The 19650-nt window shown below is 42.2% G+C and overlaps 2 protein-coding genes across 2 annotated transcripts; both read right to left on the bottom strand.

The window, feature by feature from the left end:
• Positions 1–3709: 3709 nt before the first annotated feature.
• Positions 3710–9895, bottom strand: LOC102723041 (calcium-dependent protein kinase 9). The gene is made up of 5 exons (XM_040521715.1): positions 8633–9895; positions 4985–5397; positions 4706–4873; positions 4375–4605; positions 3710–4264 (listed from the first exon to the last, which is right to left on the bottom strand). Exons 1-5 carry the CDS (start codon positions 9411–9413, stop codon positions 4118–4120), a joined length of 1740 nt encoding a protein of 579 aa, XP_040377649.1. The 5' UTR covers positions 9414–9895; the 3' UTR covers positions 3710–4117.
• Positions 9896–14580: 4685 nt separating this feature from the next.
• LOC102722759 (heterogeneous nuclear ribonucleoprotein A1, A2/B1 homolog) lies at positions 14581–19344 on the bottom strand. Its single transcript, XM_006651638.2, has 4 exons — positions 18621–19344; positions 18319–18512; positions 15326–15400; positions 14581–15252 (listed from the first exon to the last, which is right to left on the bottom strand). Exons 1-4 carry the CDS (start codon positions 19300–19302, stop codon positions 14797–14799), a joined length of 1407 nt encoding a protein of 468 aa, XP_006651701.2. The 5' UTR covers positions 19303–19344; the 3' UTR covers positions 14581–14796.
• Between the last annotated feature and the right edge of the window lie 306 nt (positions 19345–19650).

Below are 19650 nucleotides of genomic sequence, written 5' to 3'. Positions count from 1 at the left end.
GTATAAAGTCTACATATATAAAGTTTACGTGTATAAAGTTTGCATGTATAAATTTATATGTACAAATATTTTTCTATATTAAGGTTATATCTATTATTTTTGTGTATATGTAATTTTTATATGTATGTATGTGTGTATATATATAAAGTTTGCATGTACAAAATTTATGTGTATAAAGTTTACATGTATAAATTTTACGTATATAAGTTTATGTGTATATATATAATTTATATTTATAAAGTTTATAAATATAAGTTTACATGTCTAAAGTTATATATATATATATATATAAAGAAGAGAGGGGGATGTATATGTACTGTAGGTGGGCTGGTTTTTACGTGGGCCGGTCAAAACCGTTCGCTCGCGCGCGCGCCCGCGACTGGGCGCGTATTAGACCCGCCCAACCGAAGCGGCGAGGGACACGGAGCAACCAAATCGTCAGTCGAGGGAGGCGCGCGGCGCGCCGCACATCGACCCGACGCGTGGCGCCGCCCGGAGGCTATCACCGCATCCATCTGTCGAAGCTGGATCCAACGGCCAACAAAATCGAAGTGACGTGGCCAGGGCGAGGGCCGCCCCAGCCATTCACCTTTCGTATATGTAAAAACACACCTCAGGAAATGAATTCCAATCATTCGAGGAAGCACGCTCTTATTCCTTATGTTATTCAAAAGAAATCAGTAAAATTAAATTAATGTGCGATATGTCACTCCGCATCTAAATTCGATAAATTATAAGAAAACGAACAAATAAACAATAAAAACTATACGCATGCTCATAATCATATTTTTCTGTTGCAAATTGTAGAAGCCAAATTTGATATTGTACGTTTGTATAGTGATATCATGTAATAATATATTTTGTCAATGCTTTTAATCTTTTCATAAATGACATGAACGAAACAAAAAGATTTTCCTTTTAATGGTTTAAAAGAGTTTTCGACACGCCCAATCTGAAATCATGCGACACAATCAAGTCTCTCGTTCTAACGTGCGTGTGATGGGGTAAACAACAACCATGGGGCTGAAAACACCTTTTTTTTTCACTATTTGACAATTTTTGACCATTTTAAAAACTATTCCCTCCTTCTCTAAATGTTCAACGACATTAATTTTTTATAAATGTTTGGATATTTGTCTTACTTAAAAAATTACATATTTATTAATTATTCTTATATCATTTTATTTATTATTAAATCATGTAGCTTTATATATTTGATAAAAAATTAAATAAAATAAATAGTCAAACGTTTATAAAAAAAAGTAACGGTGATGCCGAGGAAGAGGAGAAAGAAGAAGAATGCGACATGGAACAAGCTCGCCATGGTAAAATGAACTTGATCGATCAGCCGGAGCAATTAAGCCAGGCAGCACTCCAAGATGCCAACGCTAATCGATCGCCGGCGAGAGATGGCCGGGCGATGGAAAGAGAATGGTCGGTGTGCGCGATTTTGTTGTCGAGAGGTGGCACGCACGCGCGATCGGCGTGAGCGAGCGAGGCCCCTTCCTCTCTACTCTCGACCAGTCCTGTGCTGTGGAGGGAAAAAGGAAAACATTTTGCATGAGAGCCATTTTCCGGTGCTCTTTGGTAATACTAGAACTTAATCAGCACTATCGATCTATTTTATCAAATAGTTATTGTTAAATTATATTAGAGCAAGCCCAGGAGATATGCTATCCGGTAGTCCATCCTGTATTTGGCGGATAGATGCAAGAAAACAACCTCCAGTGGATGCGCTATCAAGCCCTCCAAAAATAGAGCATACGGCAAATTTGGAGAGAGGAAAGGCAAAGATGGCGTGTCTCTCTCCTCATGCTATCCCAACGAGCTCGCGAACTCCTGCCTCCTTCTAGATTCCAACAGATCTCCCCTTCGGCGTGATCTCCCCTCCTTCGTCGTCATCGCCGGCCGGCGAAAGTGATTACATGTGCCCGTTTTTGTTTTTTTTCTCAGCAAAGAGTGGAGAGGGTAGCCGTGAAGAGAGAGAGGCATACCAGATCTGGAAGGAGCACGGCGGCCGGCCGTACGCCCGTCGCCGTCGCCGTCGCCGTACTCACCAGCTCCCCGTCGGTCTATGCCCTTGCCCGGTGCGTGGCCGCCACCCGCCTCTTCCCTGCTCGCCAGCTCGCCTGACGCCGACGCCGCCGTCTTCACCCCACTGCCGCTTGCCTGACGCCGACCCGCAGCTGCTCGACCGCACGACCGCACACCACCGTCGCTCGGCCGCACGTCCGCCGCCGTTCGGCTGCACGCACGCCGCTCGGCCGGATGCCCACCGCTCCGTCGCACGCAGCACGCCCGCCGCTGTGCCCTCTGTTGTCTGCAGCTTGCGTGAGAAAACAACACAGTGTGCTTTTATTACTATGTAGTTTGAGCAAATAAAAGCCATGTGAAATAAAGTACAAGCTATATTAAAATATGTTGCTATATTTTTGCTGTAAGTTCAAAATATATCTTTTAATATAAATGTAAGGTTAGTTGAAAGATATTACTAAAATACTCTGTAGGAGAGTGTGCTATGGATGAGATAATATAGATGATCTATTGGAGTGAAAAATGATATAGATGAGGAATATTTTTTAGATGATCATCTATATATGCATTTGGATGATCAAATATAAACGAGCTCTTACAGATGCTCTTAGAGGGGTATTATTGTCTTTCAAATTATTAACCTGAAAAACCTATGTTATTTGGGCTGGCAACTGCCGTGGCTCGCAACCTCCTAGCCACAGATACTTGCCCCGGACGAAACTATGTTCTCTTCTCCCCGGCTACCAAAGGTCACGCACGTATTACCTAAATACCTTTTTGTTTGCAAAAAAAATCTAAATTACAAAATACTACTAATCAATTAATTAACAAAATGCTAAAATACTTTTTTATCAACAACTCAAATTAATTCTACTAGCGATATAATTACACCTGTAGATAGCATCGGAAAAGAACCCTCCTAATAAATTTATTGCATGCCGATTATGATATAGAATTGCGTTTCGGTAGATAAAAGAACTTAGATATTAGGGAATGACCTAATATATCAATTAAATAGGTAGAAGTGAGCCTTTGAACCCATATCGGCTAGCCAACCATATTGAGGAGCTAGCCGGAAAACCCCTGAGCGTTTCTCGTGCATTTCGGCATATGAATGACAAGTTTAATACACTGCTGGTAGAAATCTAGATAGATGATGGCTGCGTTCATTTCAGGCTGTTAGGCTGAACTCTTCCTCATTATCTGTTAGCATCTTTTTCAAACTATTAAACGATGTATTTCATATAAAAAATTTTATTATAGAAATTATTTTTAAAAATTAAATAACTTCATTTTATAAATTTTTAATAAGTAATACTTAATTAATCATGTACTACTTACGTTTTATCTTTTTCTATGTGGCTAATTGGCTTTTATGACCTTCAGTTTTGAACGCAGCCGATGTTACTATTTACTCATAGACATGGCTACAATTACATCTTCAACTTTGATAATATATAATACTCTTCAACCTGTTATTCTTCAGCAGAGATAGAGATATATGATTATATTTTCAACATGTTATCCTTATCGAACTTCGCGGTTACCGCAGTACATGACGTAGGGATTTGGAGGCGGTGTCCGGCGTGCTGCTCGTGATAGCCTCCACCGTGTCGCGAGGAACTGGATAAGATGAAAACGAGGGGGGGGGGGGGGGGGGGGTTGATCTGGACGGTCAGAATTTTAATCCAACAGTTAAAATTTCCTGTGATACGTTATATACAGACCACAGCTTTTTTGAAAAACGAATTGCAGATCACAATGAATCTGCCGTGAATTTACTTGCTTACCACCGACCACCGTACCACATAATTACACCGCGACACAGTTTCGAAGACATAGCGCAACGAATATGCTGAACAAATCCTACACAATCTTCAGGCAGGCGACCGATCTACAGCACCAGTAGATTGTACAAAGAAATTCGACGAAAAACTGAACACCAAAGATCTCCAAACTCAAATTCAAATAAAAAATCGAGTATTTGCATCGATCATGGGCGCATTTTCTTCTCTCGCCGTCGCCGTCGCCGTCGCCGTCCCGGTGAACTGAACCCTGACGCACGCGTGAACCGAAATCCCGCTCAGCGCGCCATGGTGAGCGAGCCGTCCTTCATGAGGCTGTTGCTCAGCGTCTTGAACCGCTCCCTCGAGTACTGCCGCGACGCCTTCCTCCAGTCCGTCCCGGATTTCATCATCGCCACGAACTCCTCGTAGCTGATCCGCCCATCCTGCGCCGGATTCGGATATCAATTTTTAATTTGATTTTGAAGTTTTTCTTTACCGAAGTTTATTTTTCAGACATGTTTTTTTAGATCGCTACAATATGTATATGTGGTACCTTGTCGGTGTCGACTTCTTGCAGGATGTGGTCGAGCACGGCGTCGTCGGCGTGGCCGGAGTCGTCGGCGAGGGCGTCGGCGAGCTCGGGGCGGTCGATGTAGCCGCTGCCGTCCTTGTCGAAGAAGAGGAAGGCCGTGCGGAGGTGGTTGTCGTTGGAGAGGCGCTGCAGGTGGATGGTGACCGCCACGAACTCGCCGTAGTCCAGGTACCCGTTGCCGTCCACGTCGGCCTGCTCGATCGACAAGCAGCATTCCATGATTCCATCAGCTCGATCTCCCATTGGTACAAGAAGACGAAGAAAGTAGAAGAGGGTAGAAGAAAGAGCTTACGGCCTCCATGAGCAGCTCCATCTCCGGCTCGGCCAGCTTGGAGCCGACCTTGGTGAGGCCGGCCTTGAGCTCCTGGAGCGTCACCTTGCCGTTCTTGTCGGTGTCCATGACCGCGAACATCTCCTTGATCACCTCCACCTCCTCCACCGACAGGTGCTCCGCGATCACCTGCGCGCGTACGGGGACACAGAGACGGCGGTCAGAGGGAGCTCGCCGGCGGGCACCGGAGAAGACATCAAGAACGAACGGGAAAACTCTCAGACGCACGCACGCACGCACCCGCATGGCCTTCTTCTTGAAGCGGTTCATGAGGGAGAACTGCTTGAGGCGGGCGCGGACGACGTCGCCGAGGGGCACGTTGGGGGCGCGGGCGGGGTGGTGGAGCCACGGGTGGTCGAGCACCTGCTGCGCGGTGGGGCGGCGGCGCGGGTCGACGTCGAGCATCTGGCGGACGAGGCTCTTGGCGGCGCGGGAGATGCGGGGCCAGGGCTCGCGGTCGAAGTCGACGGCGCCGCGGAGGATGGCGCGCGCCACGCCCTGCTCCGTCTCGGCCCAGAACGGCGGCACGCCGCAGAGGAGGATGTAGAGGATGACGCCGGCGCTCCAGATGTCCACCTCCGGGCCGTAGTCTCGCCGGAGCACCTCCGGCGCCATGTAGTACGGGCTCCCCACGATCTCCCTGAACCTCTCCCCTGTTCCGTTTTCGTTTTTCCTTTACCAAGTCAGTATTTTCTCTCTCTCTTTTTTTTAAGGTATATATATATACTAGCTAATACATGTTATTGAAATAGCAAGATTAAGTCATTTTTGAAAAAATTAATTGGTCGAAACAATATCGCTTGTGTTTTATACTGTGTTTAAAAATATACAAAAAAATTCATCCAAAAAATAAAAATAAAAATACCATCTTTAGAAAATTGAGTTACAGAGCTTCTAGTACAAATAGCCGTTAAAGTATTCATAAGTGCTGTGCTGAAAATGGGTAGCAATTAAAATATTCAAACGTGTTGTGTTAAATACTCCCTCCATTTTATAACGTAAGATGTTTGACTTTTTTACTTACAATGTTTAAACATTTGTCTTATTCAAAAAATTATGGAATATCATTTATTTTGTTCGTGACTTATTTTATTATCAAAAGAACTTTAAGCACGACTTGTTATTTTTTATATTTGTACTAAATTTTTAAATAAGATGAATGATCGAACGTTATAATAAAAAAATCATACATCTTATCTTAAATTATAAAACGAAGATAGTAATTGATAATGGTTTGTGATGTCGCCACTCGTCACCACTGCTGTTTTTGTAGTATAGATATATATATAGAGGATTATGGGCCGTATCAAATCTACTGGGCCTATCTGCACAGATTCCATGTAGGCTGGCCCATCTCTTGTCCCAAATATTGTGTCGCTTTGGATATGCAATTACACTTTGATAAAGCTACGATGCCAATGCCAATTTATTTGTGATAAAAAAGCAATTTATGTTAAACATTTAGGCTGTATAAGAAAAAAAAACATACTCCACTTTAGGTTTTATGATGATGATTGAATTGTTATATGAGCTGATCAATAGCTTGGATCATTTCAACTGTAAGTAAAACCACTGTAAAAAAATATTATGAAAGACTGTGTATAAGAAATATTCCCTATATTTTTAATTTACTTATCATTGTCTAATTACATCGTTACCGTCATTAAATACATACCGATCAATATTCCCAAGACAACCATTAAATTTCATTCTTAGGAATAACTGCACTAGTATGGCTACATTAATTAAAATACATAAATATAAAAGCGCCATGCAACGTGAGAACGACATACATTTTTTTAAAAAAAATAAACGATAAGTAATTTGAAACGGAGAGCTTACAGGTATTCATGGCAGTCAATATCGATAATAAAGAGCCAGTAGTATTTCTCAACCGATCGATTCTGCTCAATCAATTTTAGCCGTTACACATCTAACGACGGAGCAACAATTACTCAACAAACCAAGAGCGACCTTATTTTTTCCTTTTTTCCTGACGACAAATACACGATCGAGTCGATCGTCCAGATCCCGACAGCACTGTTGACTCGGTTTGGTCCAGCGCAAGAGAGACCACGACCTCGCAACAGCCTTGTGCTCCCAATGGCCGATTCGCCGGCGAGTCTGTCAGCGTCGCTGCGCGCGACGAGACGTACTCACTGACCGAGTAAGAACGGAGGAGGAGGTCGCCCGCGATATGCGTCAGAGTACGTGCGTCTTTTCCTGACGGTTTCCCTCGGCGTCGGCGCGGGTTTCGCTGAGCGTCGCGGTCAAGTGTAGGTGCACACTCTTCTCCTTCGTCGTCGCGATGCCCCCCACCCCACCCCCACACCGGTGGAGCTCGGGCACTAGGGGATACCGAAGTGCTGATCCTCTATCCTAGCGACGGTGTGGAGGGCAAAGACTTATTTTTCGCTCTGCGCACGCACGCCAAACTCCAACGATGGGGCCATTGGGCCAAGATTCGAGTTGGGCACCGTCATCTTTTAGCTATTGTTTATGCTTATAGGTCAAATTTTGATTTTTAATTTTAAATTTAGAGTTCATTCTATGGTTTTTCATCAAATTTTGTTTTTCAGTATTTGCTTTTAGATCACTAAAAACATATATAAAATTAAGGGCTGACTCCGGTGTGTTTTATTGGCAGTAGAATTTAATCATACCGTTGATCTGTTTTTATTGGATGACTATGATTAAATTATACTATCAAGAGTATTAGGTGCAGTAAAAATTTGAAGGGGTAATATCGTCTCTTTTATTGTGATCTTTATTGAAAAAAACAAAATTACAAAATATTGGCAATCAAGTAATTAACAAGTACAAAAATACTTTTTTTTCTACTGGTAGTAAAATACACCGGAGAGTTGCCCATAAAACTATTATTCACGAATTATTTTTTGCTTGTAAATGTATCTTTTTGTCCTACTACTAGGTGTAGCTACTTCCTTCACATCTAAGATGCAGAAACACCTCTATACATATTTCTTCTCTCTTCAAAGTACAAACTCTGTACATGTACTTGTATCATTCATTTGAGATTTAGTAGTATCTATACTTTCTGTTGGGTGGGAGCAGAAACATGTATGAAAATATTTTTCATCATGGACGTGCAGGGAGTAGCTACACCCAGGATCTAATTTTCATATATATATATATATATATATATATATATATATATATATATATATATATATATATATATATATATATATATATATATATATATATATGTGCAAACTTTGAAATTGAAATTTTGGCTACGGCTGTTAAGCCAATATGCAAGAGAGGCTTGCTGCACATAGTTGTAGGCGGGCGTGTTTCTAAGATGGGGCCTCATGCATTCTTAACAATGTTAATGATTGGTAATTTTTGGGATAAACTCTAAAGGCTCTTGTTGAGTTTTTTTTATGTACATCAACTTCGATCACTCGGGGGTGTCCTTTTGCTTCTATGATTTGGCGGTCGGATAAAGATGATGTGCTTAAGAAATGAGAAAAGTTGTCATCTTTTTTATATAACAGAAAGGATCTTTTCAAAAGTTGTAGCAGGGGATTATTAATTATTCCCAGTTGTATTTTGTATTATAATTCTTCAAGAATCCACGTGCAACCTAACAAAACAACTGCGGAATTAGCTTGGCCATTGTGAAAGGCTCCATTTTTTCCCCTTGCAATTTGATGTTTGGAACCGTGAAGATTCCCATTTTTGTTCGCAGTTTGATATTTGGGATCATGAAAAGCTCCAAATTATGTTCCAGATTTTCTTGCAATTGAGTCTTTTTTGAAGAAAAAGAAAGAAATAATTTTGGAGGAGAAATTTTCAAGCAAGCATGCGTTGCCATTGCAGGTGAGGCAAGTGAAGAAGAAGAAGAAGCAAGCAGAGGCTGACCTGGTCGGAAGAAGACGGAGAGGCCGAAGTCGATGGCCTTGAGCTGCGCGTCCTCGCTCTTGCCGGCGTAGAGGAAGTTCTCCGGCTTGAGGTCGCGGTGCATGACGCCGTGGGCGTGGCAGGCGCGCACCACCTCCGCCACCGTCCTAGCCGCCGCGGCGGCGGCGCGCTCCGTGTACCGCCCGCGCGCCACGATCCGGTCGAACAGCTCCCCGCCGTCGCAGAGCTCCATCACCAGGTGCACCGCCTCGGCGTCCTCGTAGGCGGCCCGCAGGCGCACCAGCGCCGGGTGCTCCGGCAGCGACGCCATGATGGCCACCTCGCGGCGCACGTCGGCGACGTCCACGGCGGTGCGCAGCCGCCGCTTCGGGATGGACTTGCACGCCAGCCGCTCCCGCGTGGCGCGGTCCGTGGCGAGGTGCGTCACCCCGAACTCGCCGCGCCCGAGCTCCCGGCCGAGCAGGTACTTGTCCGTCACGCGCAGCCGCGGGTGGTGCGGCACCACGCCCTCCAGCACGCGCACCGCCGCCGCGCCCCTCGCCGGCACCGGCGGCGGCATCCAGTCGTACGGGTTGGGCTTCGCCTTCGCCCTCGCCCTCGCCCTGGGCTTCGGCATCTCCTCCCTCCCGCCCGGTTCTTGGCCATGTCTCTGCCTCGTCGTCGTCGTCGTCGCCGCCGCCGCCGCCGGCTTCTTGGCTTCATGATGCGCTCGCCGCGCCTCCTTCCTCCTGGGCTCTGCCTCAGCACCCGGAGCGACGCAGCAGGCGCACGCGTTGCCCATGGCGTCCTTCTAGAACCTTCCTTGCCACACAGCTACCTCCTCTCTCTAGCTGCTACCACATACCACTACACCTCTCAGCCATGTCTCTAGCTTAATTAGGTTGGATATGCAAGAAGCATAAAAGAAAGAAACAAGGGGAATTTACGGCTGAAACATGGAGAGAGACGGGCGCGAGGAAGAGAGGAGAGGAGGGAGAAGAAGCGGTCGCGGTCTTGAAGGGGTCCAAGTCCAAATGAACAGAGCACAGCACGCAATGAGAACGAATCCACGGACCAAACCAGAAAAAGAAAACACAAAAAGAACCTATCAAATATTTGCTAGGTTTTCATATAATAATACTTTCTTTCTAATCTTCCCGATAGATTTCGAGAAGATTCTTTGAATTGTAGGTAAATCTAAGTAGAAGTAAAAAAGATGTATGTTATGTTCTTGATCAGCTCTGAATAAAACTGCAATCAGTAATAAGAAGCATCAGTGCACGCATGATCGTCCGGAGAAAGAGAGCTTTGCTTCAGGGCTACGTTGTGTCGTGATGGAGTGAAGAAGAAGAAAGGGAGAGTGAAATCCATGAGCTTTTCGGGGATGAAAAGCACGGAGTGCGTAGCTTCCTAGTACGTACTCCTACACTACGACAGACAGACAGCTTTACGAAGAGGCAGGATTATAAAAGGAAAAATTACTCGGTCGATTCCAATTGCTGTCTCGATCCAACTGCAACAATTCTCTCGAATCTAACTGTTCTCTATTTTAATTATCTACCCTTCGGGCGTGTTATGGGGCGGTTGGATAATTGGCACGAAAAACACAGTATAAATTAACATATAATTAATTATTAGTCATAAAAATAGAAAAAATAGATGGGTATGATTTTAAAATTAACTTTTTATATAATCTTTTAAAAACACGTAATGTTTAGCGGTTTGAAATGCATATGTGTGAGAAACAAGATAATCTACGGTAGTTAACATGGTTAAAAAACAAGACTTTGGTCTCGTTCGGTCGTAGATTAGTTAACCGCCGTAAAAAGCGTAGTACTAAATTAATATATGATTAATTAATTATTGTTTATAAAACTTAAAAAATAAATTGATATAATTTTTTAAATCAACTTTCATATATAAAATTTTTCAAAAAAAGCTGTTTGAAAATTGTGTCCATGAAAAATGAGTTAATCTAGATTAGTTGATGGTAAAGAACCGTGCCCTTTTTTCCCCTCCCCTTTGATTTCTGTTGCTGTCGGAAGTGTAACTAGCTCTGCCTAGCTCAACGCAGAATTTGTAGAGGCCTCGTAGGTTGCTCCCGGATCTGTTCGGTGTTGACGTCGCGCAGCTGGGGATCCCAGCATGGAGAAAAGGGCGAAAACGACCCGGCATTCGGATTCCCGTACATGCTAACGATGGCTTCAAACAATTCGTTTCGTGGTTTTTAGGCAAACCGTGAAATTTGTTTTTTAATTCATATCTAAAAATTTCTTCCGATATTCGGTTAAACGTGTGACGTGACATTCAAAAATTTTCCAATCCCCTACTAAACACCCCCTTATTTGATGTACTAAAAAACCACACGCGTGCGTCTGTAACCGGTTCTTGCCCAATGAGGTGCACGCTATCTATGCCACCAATATTTTAGCCGCTTATCTTTTGTGGCTTTTTGACTGAAAAAACCAAAAGAAATATTTATAGATAAAAAATTAATTTATGAATAAATTTTTATATACGTGCACTAAATGATCTAAAAGCAAAAGCTAAAAAATAATAAAAAAAATACCCTAAAATAAACTCTAAGTTTAAAATTAAGTTTATAAACATAAACGGAAGTGGAAAGACGAGCTGTTAGATTCGATCATGGCATAGATTCACCCATAAACAGCGCATATAATCTAGTGACTTCAGGCTAGACTATTGTAGAAATGGGTTGTTACTTGTTAGGAGATGGATTGCCGTCTTCTCGCATTACTTCCCCACTTGCGTGGTGAATAATATGCGGGAATTGGCTTAAGATGTTAATGACTATGTTCATCTGCCTTCGTGTTACAGTGTGCGTATATACATATGGTTGGATAGGTTACGAATAAATTATTTATATAGATGGATTAAATGCTATATCGTGAAAATAATTAAAATAAGATATGTGTATAATGCCAAAGTAGAAAATTAAAGGAGAAACCATAAACTAAGAACCACGTTAAGTTAAGTGCAAAAGAATGTCCTCACGATGTTATGCTGGCATGATACATTAATTCATCATCCGAAGGGAACTTCTTATGGTTGCAATTATACACTATATTTGTAGCGAGAAAATGGACATTTGGCCACGTTTAAAAAGCGGTTTCGCCATAATGCCATCTCGAAAACGCATTTCGTTAAAATGTCATCCCGAGTGAAGACTTATAGCCATTTTGCTATTTTGCTGGTTTTATTCAATTTCTTAATTTTTTTTTTGCCTCATCCACCGAGGGGCAATTTGGTCAGCCCATCCGGTGGATGAGGCAAACAAATTGAGAAATTGAATAAAACCAGAAAAATGGCAAAATGGTTGTAAGCCTTCGGTCGGTATGGCATTTTAATAAAATGCGTTTTCGGAATGGCATTTTAACAAAAACACGTTTTCGGAATGGCATTCTGATGAAACCGTTTTTTGAACGTGGCCAAATGTCCATTTTCTCATTTGTAGCGGATATATAAAGATGTAAGCAGGATGGGTTTCACTTCAACGCATGCTATTGACAACGGTTCTGCTAAAAAAATATGGCTCTTCATCTTTGCTTGATTTCAGTCATTGTTTTCCTAAATTTTTTTAGAGAAACATATTTTGTTGTCACCAAAAGGTGTAAAGAAAGAGTATTTTTTTAAAAAACATTATGCTTCCTGGAAAATCACGAGAAAACATATATTTTGAAATTTAATTCCTATATACATATATTATGTAAATATTATTTGTGAGAGAAAGTAGGATACACAAAGAGATCATGTAACGTTTTCCCACAAGTGATTTATGTCTCTCCTATTCAGCTATTCTTATCTTTCAAGTAGATAATCAATTGATTTTATCCTGATTATCTTTTTTTTAGATAAGGGATGTTTTATTGTTCTTAGACAGTTTACCTAATTCCGTCATATAGTGTGTACTACAAAAACTATTCTGCAAGTACTAAAATGTAAGCGTGTAATATCTATAGTATAAAATCAACAGCTTTCTAATAGAAAAATATACCGCCATAAATGCAGATAGTCTTTGGTCACCAAAATTCACAATTCAAGCTACATTTTTCGTAACTATTTAATTGTAGTGGACGAGAATTGAGCTGGTGTGCGGTCTTCTGCCCATTTAATTGCATCATTAGTAGTGCATCAGCATCACTGTCCCTCAGATGCAATATTGCCACCGTTTGTTTGTTGCCATCAAAAACAACAATTGAAGTGTGGACACGCTACGCTGACTGCATGTTTTGTTCGTGATCAATTCAGAAGACATGACACATATCCAACTCCCAACATCTCCCATAAACCCATAATAAATCATGTACTATACCGATGTTTTTTTCTTCTCCTACGACCACCACCACAAGTTGGTACTAGAGCATGGCAGCTGATTCATCAATTAATGAAGCTTAAATCAAGCTTAAAAAAACGGTGGCACTCGTCCAAGCTAAACAAATGCGAATTGTGATAGCTAATTAGACCATGATTAGCACCCAGGCTTCCGGATAGCCATTGAAGAATATAAACAAATAAATTGATCCATACCAGAGCTAAAAAAATGTCTTGTGGAAAATTGTTTTGGAAAAAGTACATGCTATTTAGGAAATTGATAGGCATGCAAATCAATGGTAGTGAATCTGTTACATACTCCACCACCAACTCCCTCTTATTTTTGAAAAAAATAACTTAAACTTATATATCAAACCATTTTATTAACTCTATTTTAATAACATGCTAATAATATTTTTAATAATATCCCGTTGTAACACATAGATAATATGCTAGGGTAAAATAAAAATGAACTGGGTGGAAGAGAGGAGAGGACCACAGGGACAGGGCAGTGAGGAAATGATGGAATCGGCGCGAAAGGATGGAGGCACTGTGCATGCTCCAAAGCTCGCTTTTGCAACGAGGCCTTTCCGCTTTGGGGGATTAAGCAAATTAAACAAGAATGGGTAATTGATTAAGAAAAAAAAAGGTTGTGGTCAAAGGTTTTGGGAGGAGCTAACATGCAGGGGGATGATTACGGCATGAAGCGACGTGCAACCGGCCATGATTTTGCTCCATCCGTCCGAAAGTAAAGAAACTTCCAGAATGACTTGTAATATTGTATGTTTTACACGAAATTTTTAAATAACATAATAATTAAACACAAATTCAAAAGTCTTCAATATAGTCAAATAAAAAAAATACGACACCGGTGTTTGGTAGCGGGCAGGGCTCTCGTTCGTGTAGGTTGACGTGGCCAGCGATCAAGATCAAACGCAGTTTACGAAAGATTGCACCTAGAATAAAAAAAAGGAGTTATTCATGTTCAAGCAAATTTTAACAATGCTATCTAATCTGTCGTGGCTTGGGGGGCACTAGCTCACGCAGGTTGATCCGGTCACGGGCCGAAATCATGTCCTGTTTAGCCGAGACAACGTCTTGGCATTGGCAAGGTCAGCGTGCTATGCATAGTCATCTTATATAAAAAACAGAATTAAACTTATTGTGAAAAAGGGGAGCAATGAATCTAAACGTAAATAAAACTTATGCATCCATCGATATGATGCATACTCATCTCTTATTCTCTTGGCTTCTTCGAATAAACCAAAAGAACATGTTTGCAAACGAAAATAATCTACGTCTAAAACTTTAATATACATGATCACAGACTTTAATATACATGATCACAGTGATCTAAAAGTACAAACTAAAATATAAACTGCAATTAAAAACCCCCAAAATTAACTGAGAATTTAAGGATTAGCTTACCAGCATAAACGGGAGAAAAAGAAGAGACTGCTAGAACCAGAAAATCAGTAGCCTTTATCACAACAGTTTACCCTGACACACACTGGTTCCCCTTTTGCTTTCCTTCCCTTCTTAGATTTATCTAGACGAAACATAAATTTCATAAACCACACACGCAAAATAACGGTAAAGGAGAAAGAATATTATCACACGCCAAAAAAAAAACGATTGACAACGAATATGATCTGAAACTACCTCCCCGAAAGTATTTCCACATTATCAACCAACCAACCATATGAAGTCATTGGAGTGACAAAATAACTCAAAGAGGGGGCAAGTGTGACATAATAACGGGCTAAGTTAGTTCTATAATAACAAAATGGCTCCCACAGATTATGTCTTCTCCTCGCGTAGCACTCACTCCTCTAAGCAAAATAGTTAGGAAGCTAAGCGTTTGCGCCCAGCTCAACCCTCCCGGGATGCCCATGGCCACCTCCCTGCGAACCTCCCCCTTGGTTGTTGTAATAAGAGTTGCCACCACCACCAGAGCGACCACCCCTGCCTCTGTTGTTGTAGCCCCTCTGCTGGTAGTATCCAGGCTCGTAGTAGTACCCTCCACCCCCACCACGGCCATTCTGGTATCCACCGCCGCCACCGCCACGGCCATTCTGGTATCCACCACCACCACCGCCCATACTCCGCCCTCCGCGTCCACCACGGCCCCCATTCTGGTAGCTCCTCCTGCCGCCGCCACGACCACCACCACCACGCTGGTTCTGGTAAGGTCGCCGTGAAGTGAACTGTTGATCTGCATTCCTCTCTTGTTCTTCCACATCTCCTTCAAACTTCTCTTGCTCCACCTCTGCTGAGAATTCTTCAGGATTCACTGGGGCTTCATCGTCCTGAAGTTATTCAGTTAGTATAAGGAAGAAACATATCACACACAGAACTACCCAATAGATCACTGGTAAATACCACATTCTGCGCATCAGCTACATTGGGCTGATTGTCATTGTAGATTTCTGGAGCCTGTGAAACCTCCTTCTCATCCTGTCACCGAAAAAACATATGAGATGTTATCAAACAAGACATGGGCATGCCACCAAGGACTAACTAGGAACAGATGAAATAGTAGAAAGTAGTAAACAACACAACAAAATGATCATTACATTTACTTACAGGTCTCATGGACCTGTCGTTTCCACAAGTCATCGTCTCCCTAAACTGAAAATACATCTATTGAAACAGTATTATGGAAATGCCTATACAAAACCGCTACTAGCTAATGACAATTTCCATCAATTAAGCCCACACATAATCCATGCAAAACAACCGTTAATGGACAATGTCTAACTTCATAATTTTAGATGAACTGTTCTATATGATATTACGCAGTCTATACGAACGTATACCAAAAGATGCAAGCTTTAGAATGCGGAGATGTTACAAAAATACAAGCTTTATAAAAAAAGATACTATCAAACATGCAAATAATAAATAATATAATGAGCAGAACTACAGTATGCCAGCGATTTCAAAAGCACTTCATCACAGCACCAGAGTAAAGAAAAATATCCACATATGGCTAGCCAGACATTTTTGTGTTGAAGTGCCATTAAAGGCACAACTTTGATCATACTAAAAAGAGATACCAATGTATAAACTTAATGTGGCAACAAAAATAAACCAAACTATAGCTTTATAAGTTGTGAACAAGCACATCTAGACAGGTTATGTGACAATGTCTCAAAACAAGAATCTACAAATATAAAATACTTAAAATATACCCCTCGTTCTGTTGTCTCACACGATATGATATGTTAGACTTCAATAAGATACATATACAATGTTTGTAGTCATCAAATAATCTTTATCATTTTCTAATCCTCTATTTGATTTGTTCCTAATAGTTAAAAAGGCACAATCAAGTTGTGTATGGAAACAGTTTATCCAAAAACTTTCTACGTCATGATTCATTCCTCTAAACAACTGCCCACAATCTTAAAAGTAGTTAACCTATGTTTGGCATATTCCTTGAAAAGAAAAGGCATGCACAAACATGGACAAGATAGGCACTAAACTATAAACAAGTACATCACTATTTAGTATCCCTGTCTGAGGGCACTATCGATATGCCAAAACTAAAGAAAAAACTATACAGCCATGCTCCAATGGGGCTCAGTTTCCAGCCTTTGTTCAGCCAAAAAAGAATTATACCAAATCACCTAGAGCTAAAGCCAAATAATAGTTACTACAAAGTGAGAAATAATTATAGACATGACTATACAGCAATTCTATAGCAAGCTTATAGACAAATAACAAATAATATGAACCATCTTAGAGTGTGAACAGGGAAATAAGTGTAAAATATCCAACAAATATTTGACACGCAACAAGGTTATCCAACCTCCTACCTAGTTAGGATATGATAAAAAACAAAGGATTATGCCTAAAACAACTATCTGTATAGTTTACTACAATGAAGCAGAATACTTACTAGAAGTTTGGTTCAGCTTGTGTTCTATTCCTACAAATGGGAAAATGGTGGATCCAACTTTTAGGCTTAGAAAGATTTTATTCATTTTTATTTACTAATTTCTACACTGTGTTTATCAACATGAAGAATCAACACATGCATGACAATCGTTCCTTAATGAGTTGGCATACCCAAATATTAGAGGAATTTTAACTCATGGGAATAGGAAAAGCGAAGCAATAGGAATGATAGCACAGGTCAATCCTTAGGAATCCAAATCCTTTTTCCCACCAAACCAACCAAGCTCTGAACATGCTTAGAAGAAATTTACCTCAAATTCATAGCATAACTGCAGAACTATGTAATATGGCATGACTGTTGCCTATAATCTAGTTCTAGTATTTACAGGGCCACCTATAAGTCAATCGCTTGAAAAAATTGAATCCATCAATTGATTTTGTGAGATGTTGGATTGAAATTGAACGGTAACAAACGAAACCAAACAAATTAGCATGTGGTCAACAAGCACAAATCTTCAAGCAAATCTGATGGACAAAAAATCGGTTGATAGATTATAAATTTTCAAGTGATTGACAAATAGCAAACCTGGTATTTATTTATTTATTAATGATGGCTTCAGATATAAAACAAAGGCTCTAGACAGAACAATATGTAAATGTGATAGCAGCGCAGGCTAATAAATGACACATGTTCAGCATGGAAAACAGGATCGTACAGAGACAACCAGAAGTCCAATGTGAAATGTGAAAAAAAAAAGAACAAGGCAGGCAGCTCAAAGTTTAAGGTGCAAATTGCAGACATCAAGACATTAAGGATGCATGGTTGAACAGAAAATAATATTCACAGTACAAAAACAATACAACAAAAGAAGCTTATGTTCAAACTATATGCATTGGAAAGTCATCAGAGAAGCACTTCAGTATAATCTACAAGGAAATTAGTAAGTGGAAGAAAAAGAAGAGCATGAAACAGAAAAATAGATCGTTTCAAGACGAAAATGATAACAGGCAAGATAGAACAATAGTAGAATATTCGTTTGCTACGAAATAATCAGTTAGAGATACACTATTGCAAAGCATGTCAATTTCAAACAGCAGGAATCTAGATCCCTTGGCAACCAATAGTGAACACTCATATGCTTCTACTTGAGATACTTGTGACATCAGAACCAGAACAATACAAATATGCAAGTTATCTAACCAAAAGGTTTTGACAAATCCAAAGGGCTCTACCTTACAATCTTTACACAATGAAATAATTCTTCACAGTTGGATCATTATAATAGCACTAGGCAAAGAAATACATACCAGATATAGATAGTACAAGTAGCATCACTAGCAACAATAATAATATATTGTACTAAATCAAATCCAACATCAATGCACAGCATGATAAAGTTAACAGGACAACAATCATTGGGCCACACCAAGTAATAAAGTTAAAAGACAACAAAAGACCAAATTTTTTTCACCTTGTGCCCTTCGGCTATTAAGCTCTCCTCCACTGCCGGTGCTTCTGGTGACACAGCCATGCTCTCCTGCACACCAGCGCCAGTTCCATAGCTCCCTACAGCAGCTGACAAATCAACCGATGCCCCCATCTCCGGCTGTGCTGTGTAGTAATCTGAAGCCATGATCTTGTCGAGCTTTGCCCTAACCGCAGCATCTGCAAGCAATAAGCCACAAGTAAAGCATAATATATCACATGATTCACAAGTAAATCAACCAATCGGTTCAAATCAAACAGCATTATTAAGCCCAGCCCTATCCTTACAAGTGATGCTGGACTCGGGGTGGATTGGCTCATCAGCACGGCGGAGCCAGAGGCGGGCGTGCTGAGCACAGGCTTGGAGGGCGTCACGGTGGGAGACGCCGACCGCCGCAGCAGGCCGTGAGGCGGCAAGGGCGGCCAGAGCGGAGACCATATCGAGATCGGGCTCGACGAGAATGTCCGCCGCCTCGTCCGTGACATAGTCGTAGGTGAGGCAGCACTGCCGCTCGTGGGTGCGCGCGACCATGGTGGCGACGAACTCGTCGTGCGGCTTGACGTCGAAGAGGGTGCCGAAGTAGACGAGCCGGAGGAGATCCTCGACGGACGAATCGGGGCCGGAAGAAGATGCGGCGGCGGCGGATGGGGAGGGGGCGGGGCGGGAGGCGAGCTCCTCGGCGAGGGCGGTGGCGAGCGGCGCGCGCATCCGCTCGAGCTCGTCGATGAGCGCGACGACGACGGCCTTGGACCGGAGCACCTCCTCCTGCTCCCTGTTGAGCTTCTTCCCGCCGGCGAGCGACTCCTCCATCTGGAGGATCCGGTTGTGCTTCTTCCGCAGGGCGCGGAGCCGCTTGGACACCACGCTGAGGGTGGGCCCGTCGGTGGCCTCGGCCGCCGCCGCCATCGCCGCCGCCACCGCGGCGGCGGGGGCCGAGGAGGAGGAGCCGGTCGGGGAGGCGGCGGCCATGGGCTAGGGTTTTGGGGATTCGGGCTTGGAGCGGAGGAGGGGGCGGCGCCGAGGGCGTGGAGACGGGGTGCCATTTATGGGCGGCGAGGAGATGGACGTGGGCCGGCCGGATTGCCCTGCACGAATCTCAAAGCGGTCCGCCGCTATTGTGCCGCTTGGACTTTGGGGGAGTGTGGGCCGTTGTTCTGGATGCTTCCTCCTTCGAGTACATCAGATCGCTCCGTATTTAAATTGATGATGTGATTGATTTTTTATGTTTATTTTATTTAAAGTTAATATAATTATCATATATTTTATTATAATTAAATTTATCACTACATATATTTTTAATTATAACATATGTTTTTA

This window comes from Oryza brachyantha, chromosome 3 (genome assembly GCF_000231095.2).
Source record: "Oryza brachyantha chromosome 3, ObraRS2, whole genome shotgun sequence".
Lineage (NCBI taxonomy): Eukaryota > Viridiplantae > Streptophyta > Magnoliopsida > Poales > Poaceae > Oryza > Oryza brachyantha.
This window is presented reverse-complemented; position numbering and strand designations above follow the sequence as displayed.

Coding starts and splice junctions, on each gene's coding strand:
- LOC102723041 (XM_040521715.1), bottom strand. CDS start 9,413: ATGGGCAACGCGTGCGCCTGCTGCGTCGCTCCGGGTGCTGAGGCAGAG. Junction 5,398..8,632: donor CTCCGTCTTCTTCCGACCAG/GTCAGCCTCTGC, acceptor AAAACGGAACAG/GGGAGAGGTTCAGGGAGATC. Junction 4,874..4,984: donor TCAAGAAGAAGGCCATGCGG/GTGCGTGCGTGC, acceptor GTACGCGCGCAG/GTGATCGCGGAGCACCTGTC.
- LOC102722759 (XM_006651638.2), bottom strand. CDS start 19,302: ATGGCCGCCGCCTCCCCGACCGGCTCCTCCTCCTCGGCCCCCGCCGCC. Junction 18,513..18,620: donor CCCCGAGTCCAGCATCACTT/GTAAGGATAGGG, acceptor TATTGCTTGCAG/ATGCTGCGGTTAGGGCAAAG. Junction 15,253..15,325: donor TAGCTGATGCGCAGAATGTG/GTATTTACCAGT, acceptor GAATAACTTCAG/GACGATGAAGCCCCAGTGAA.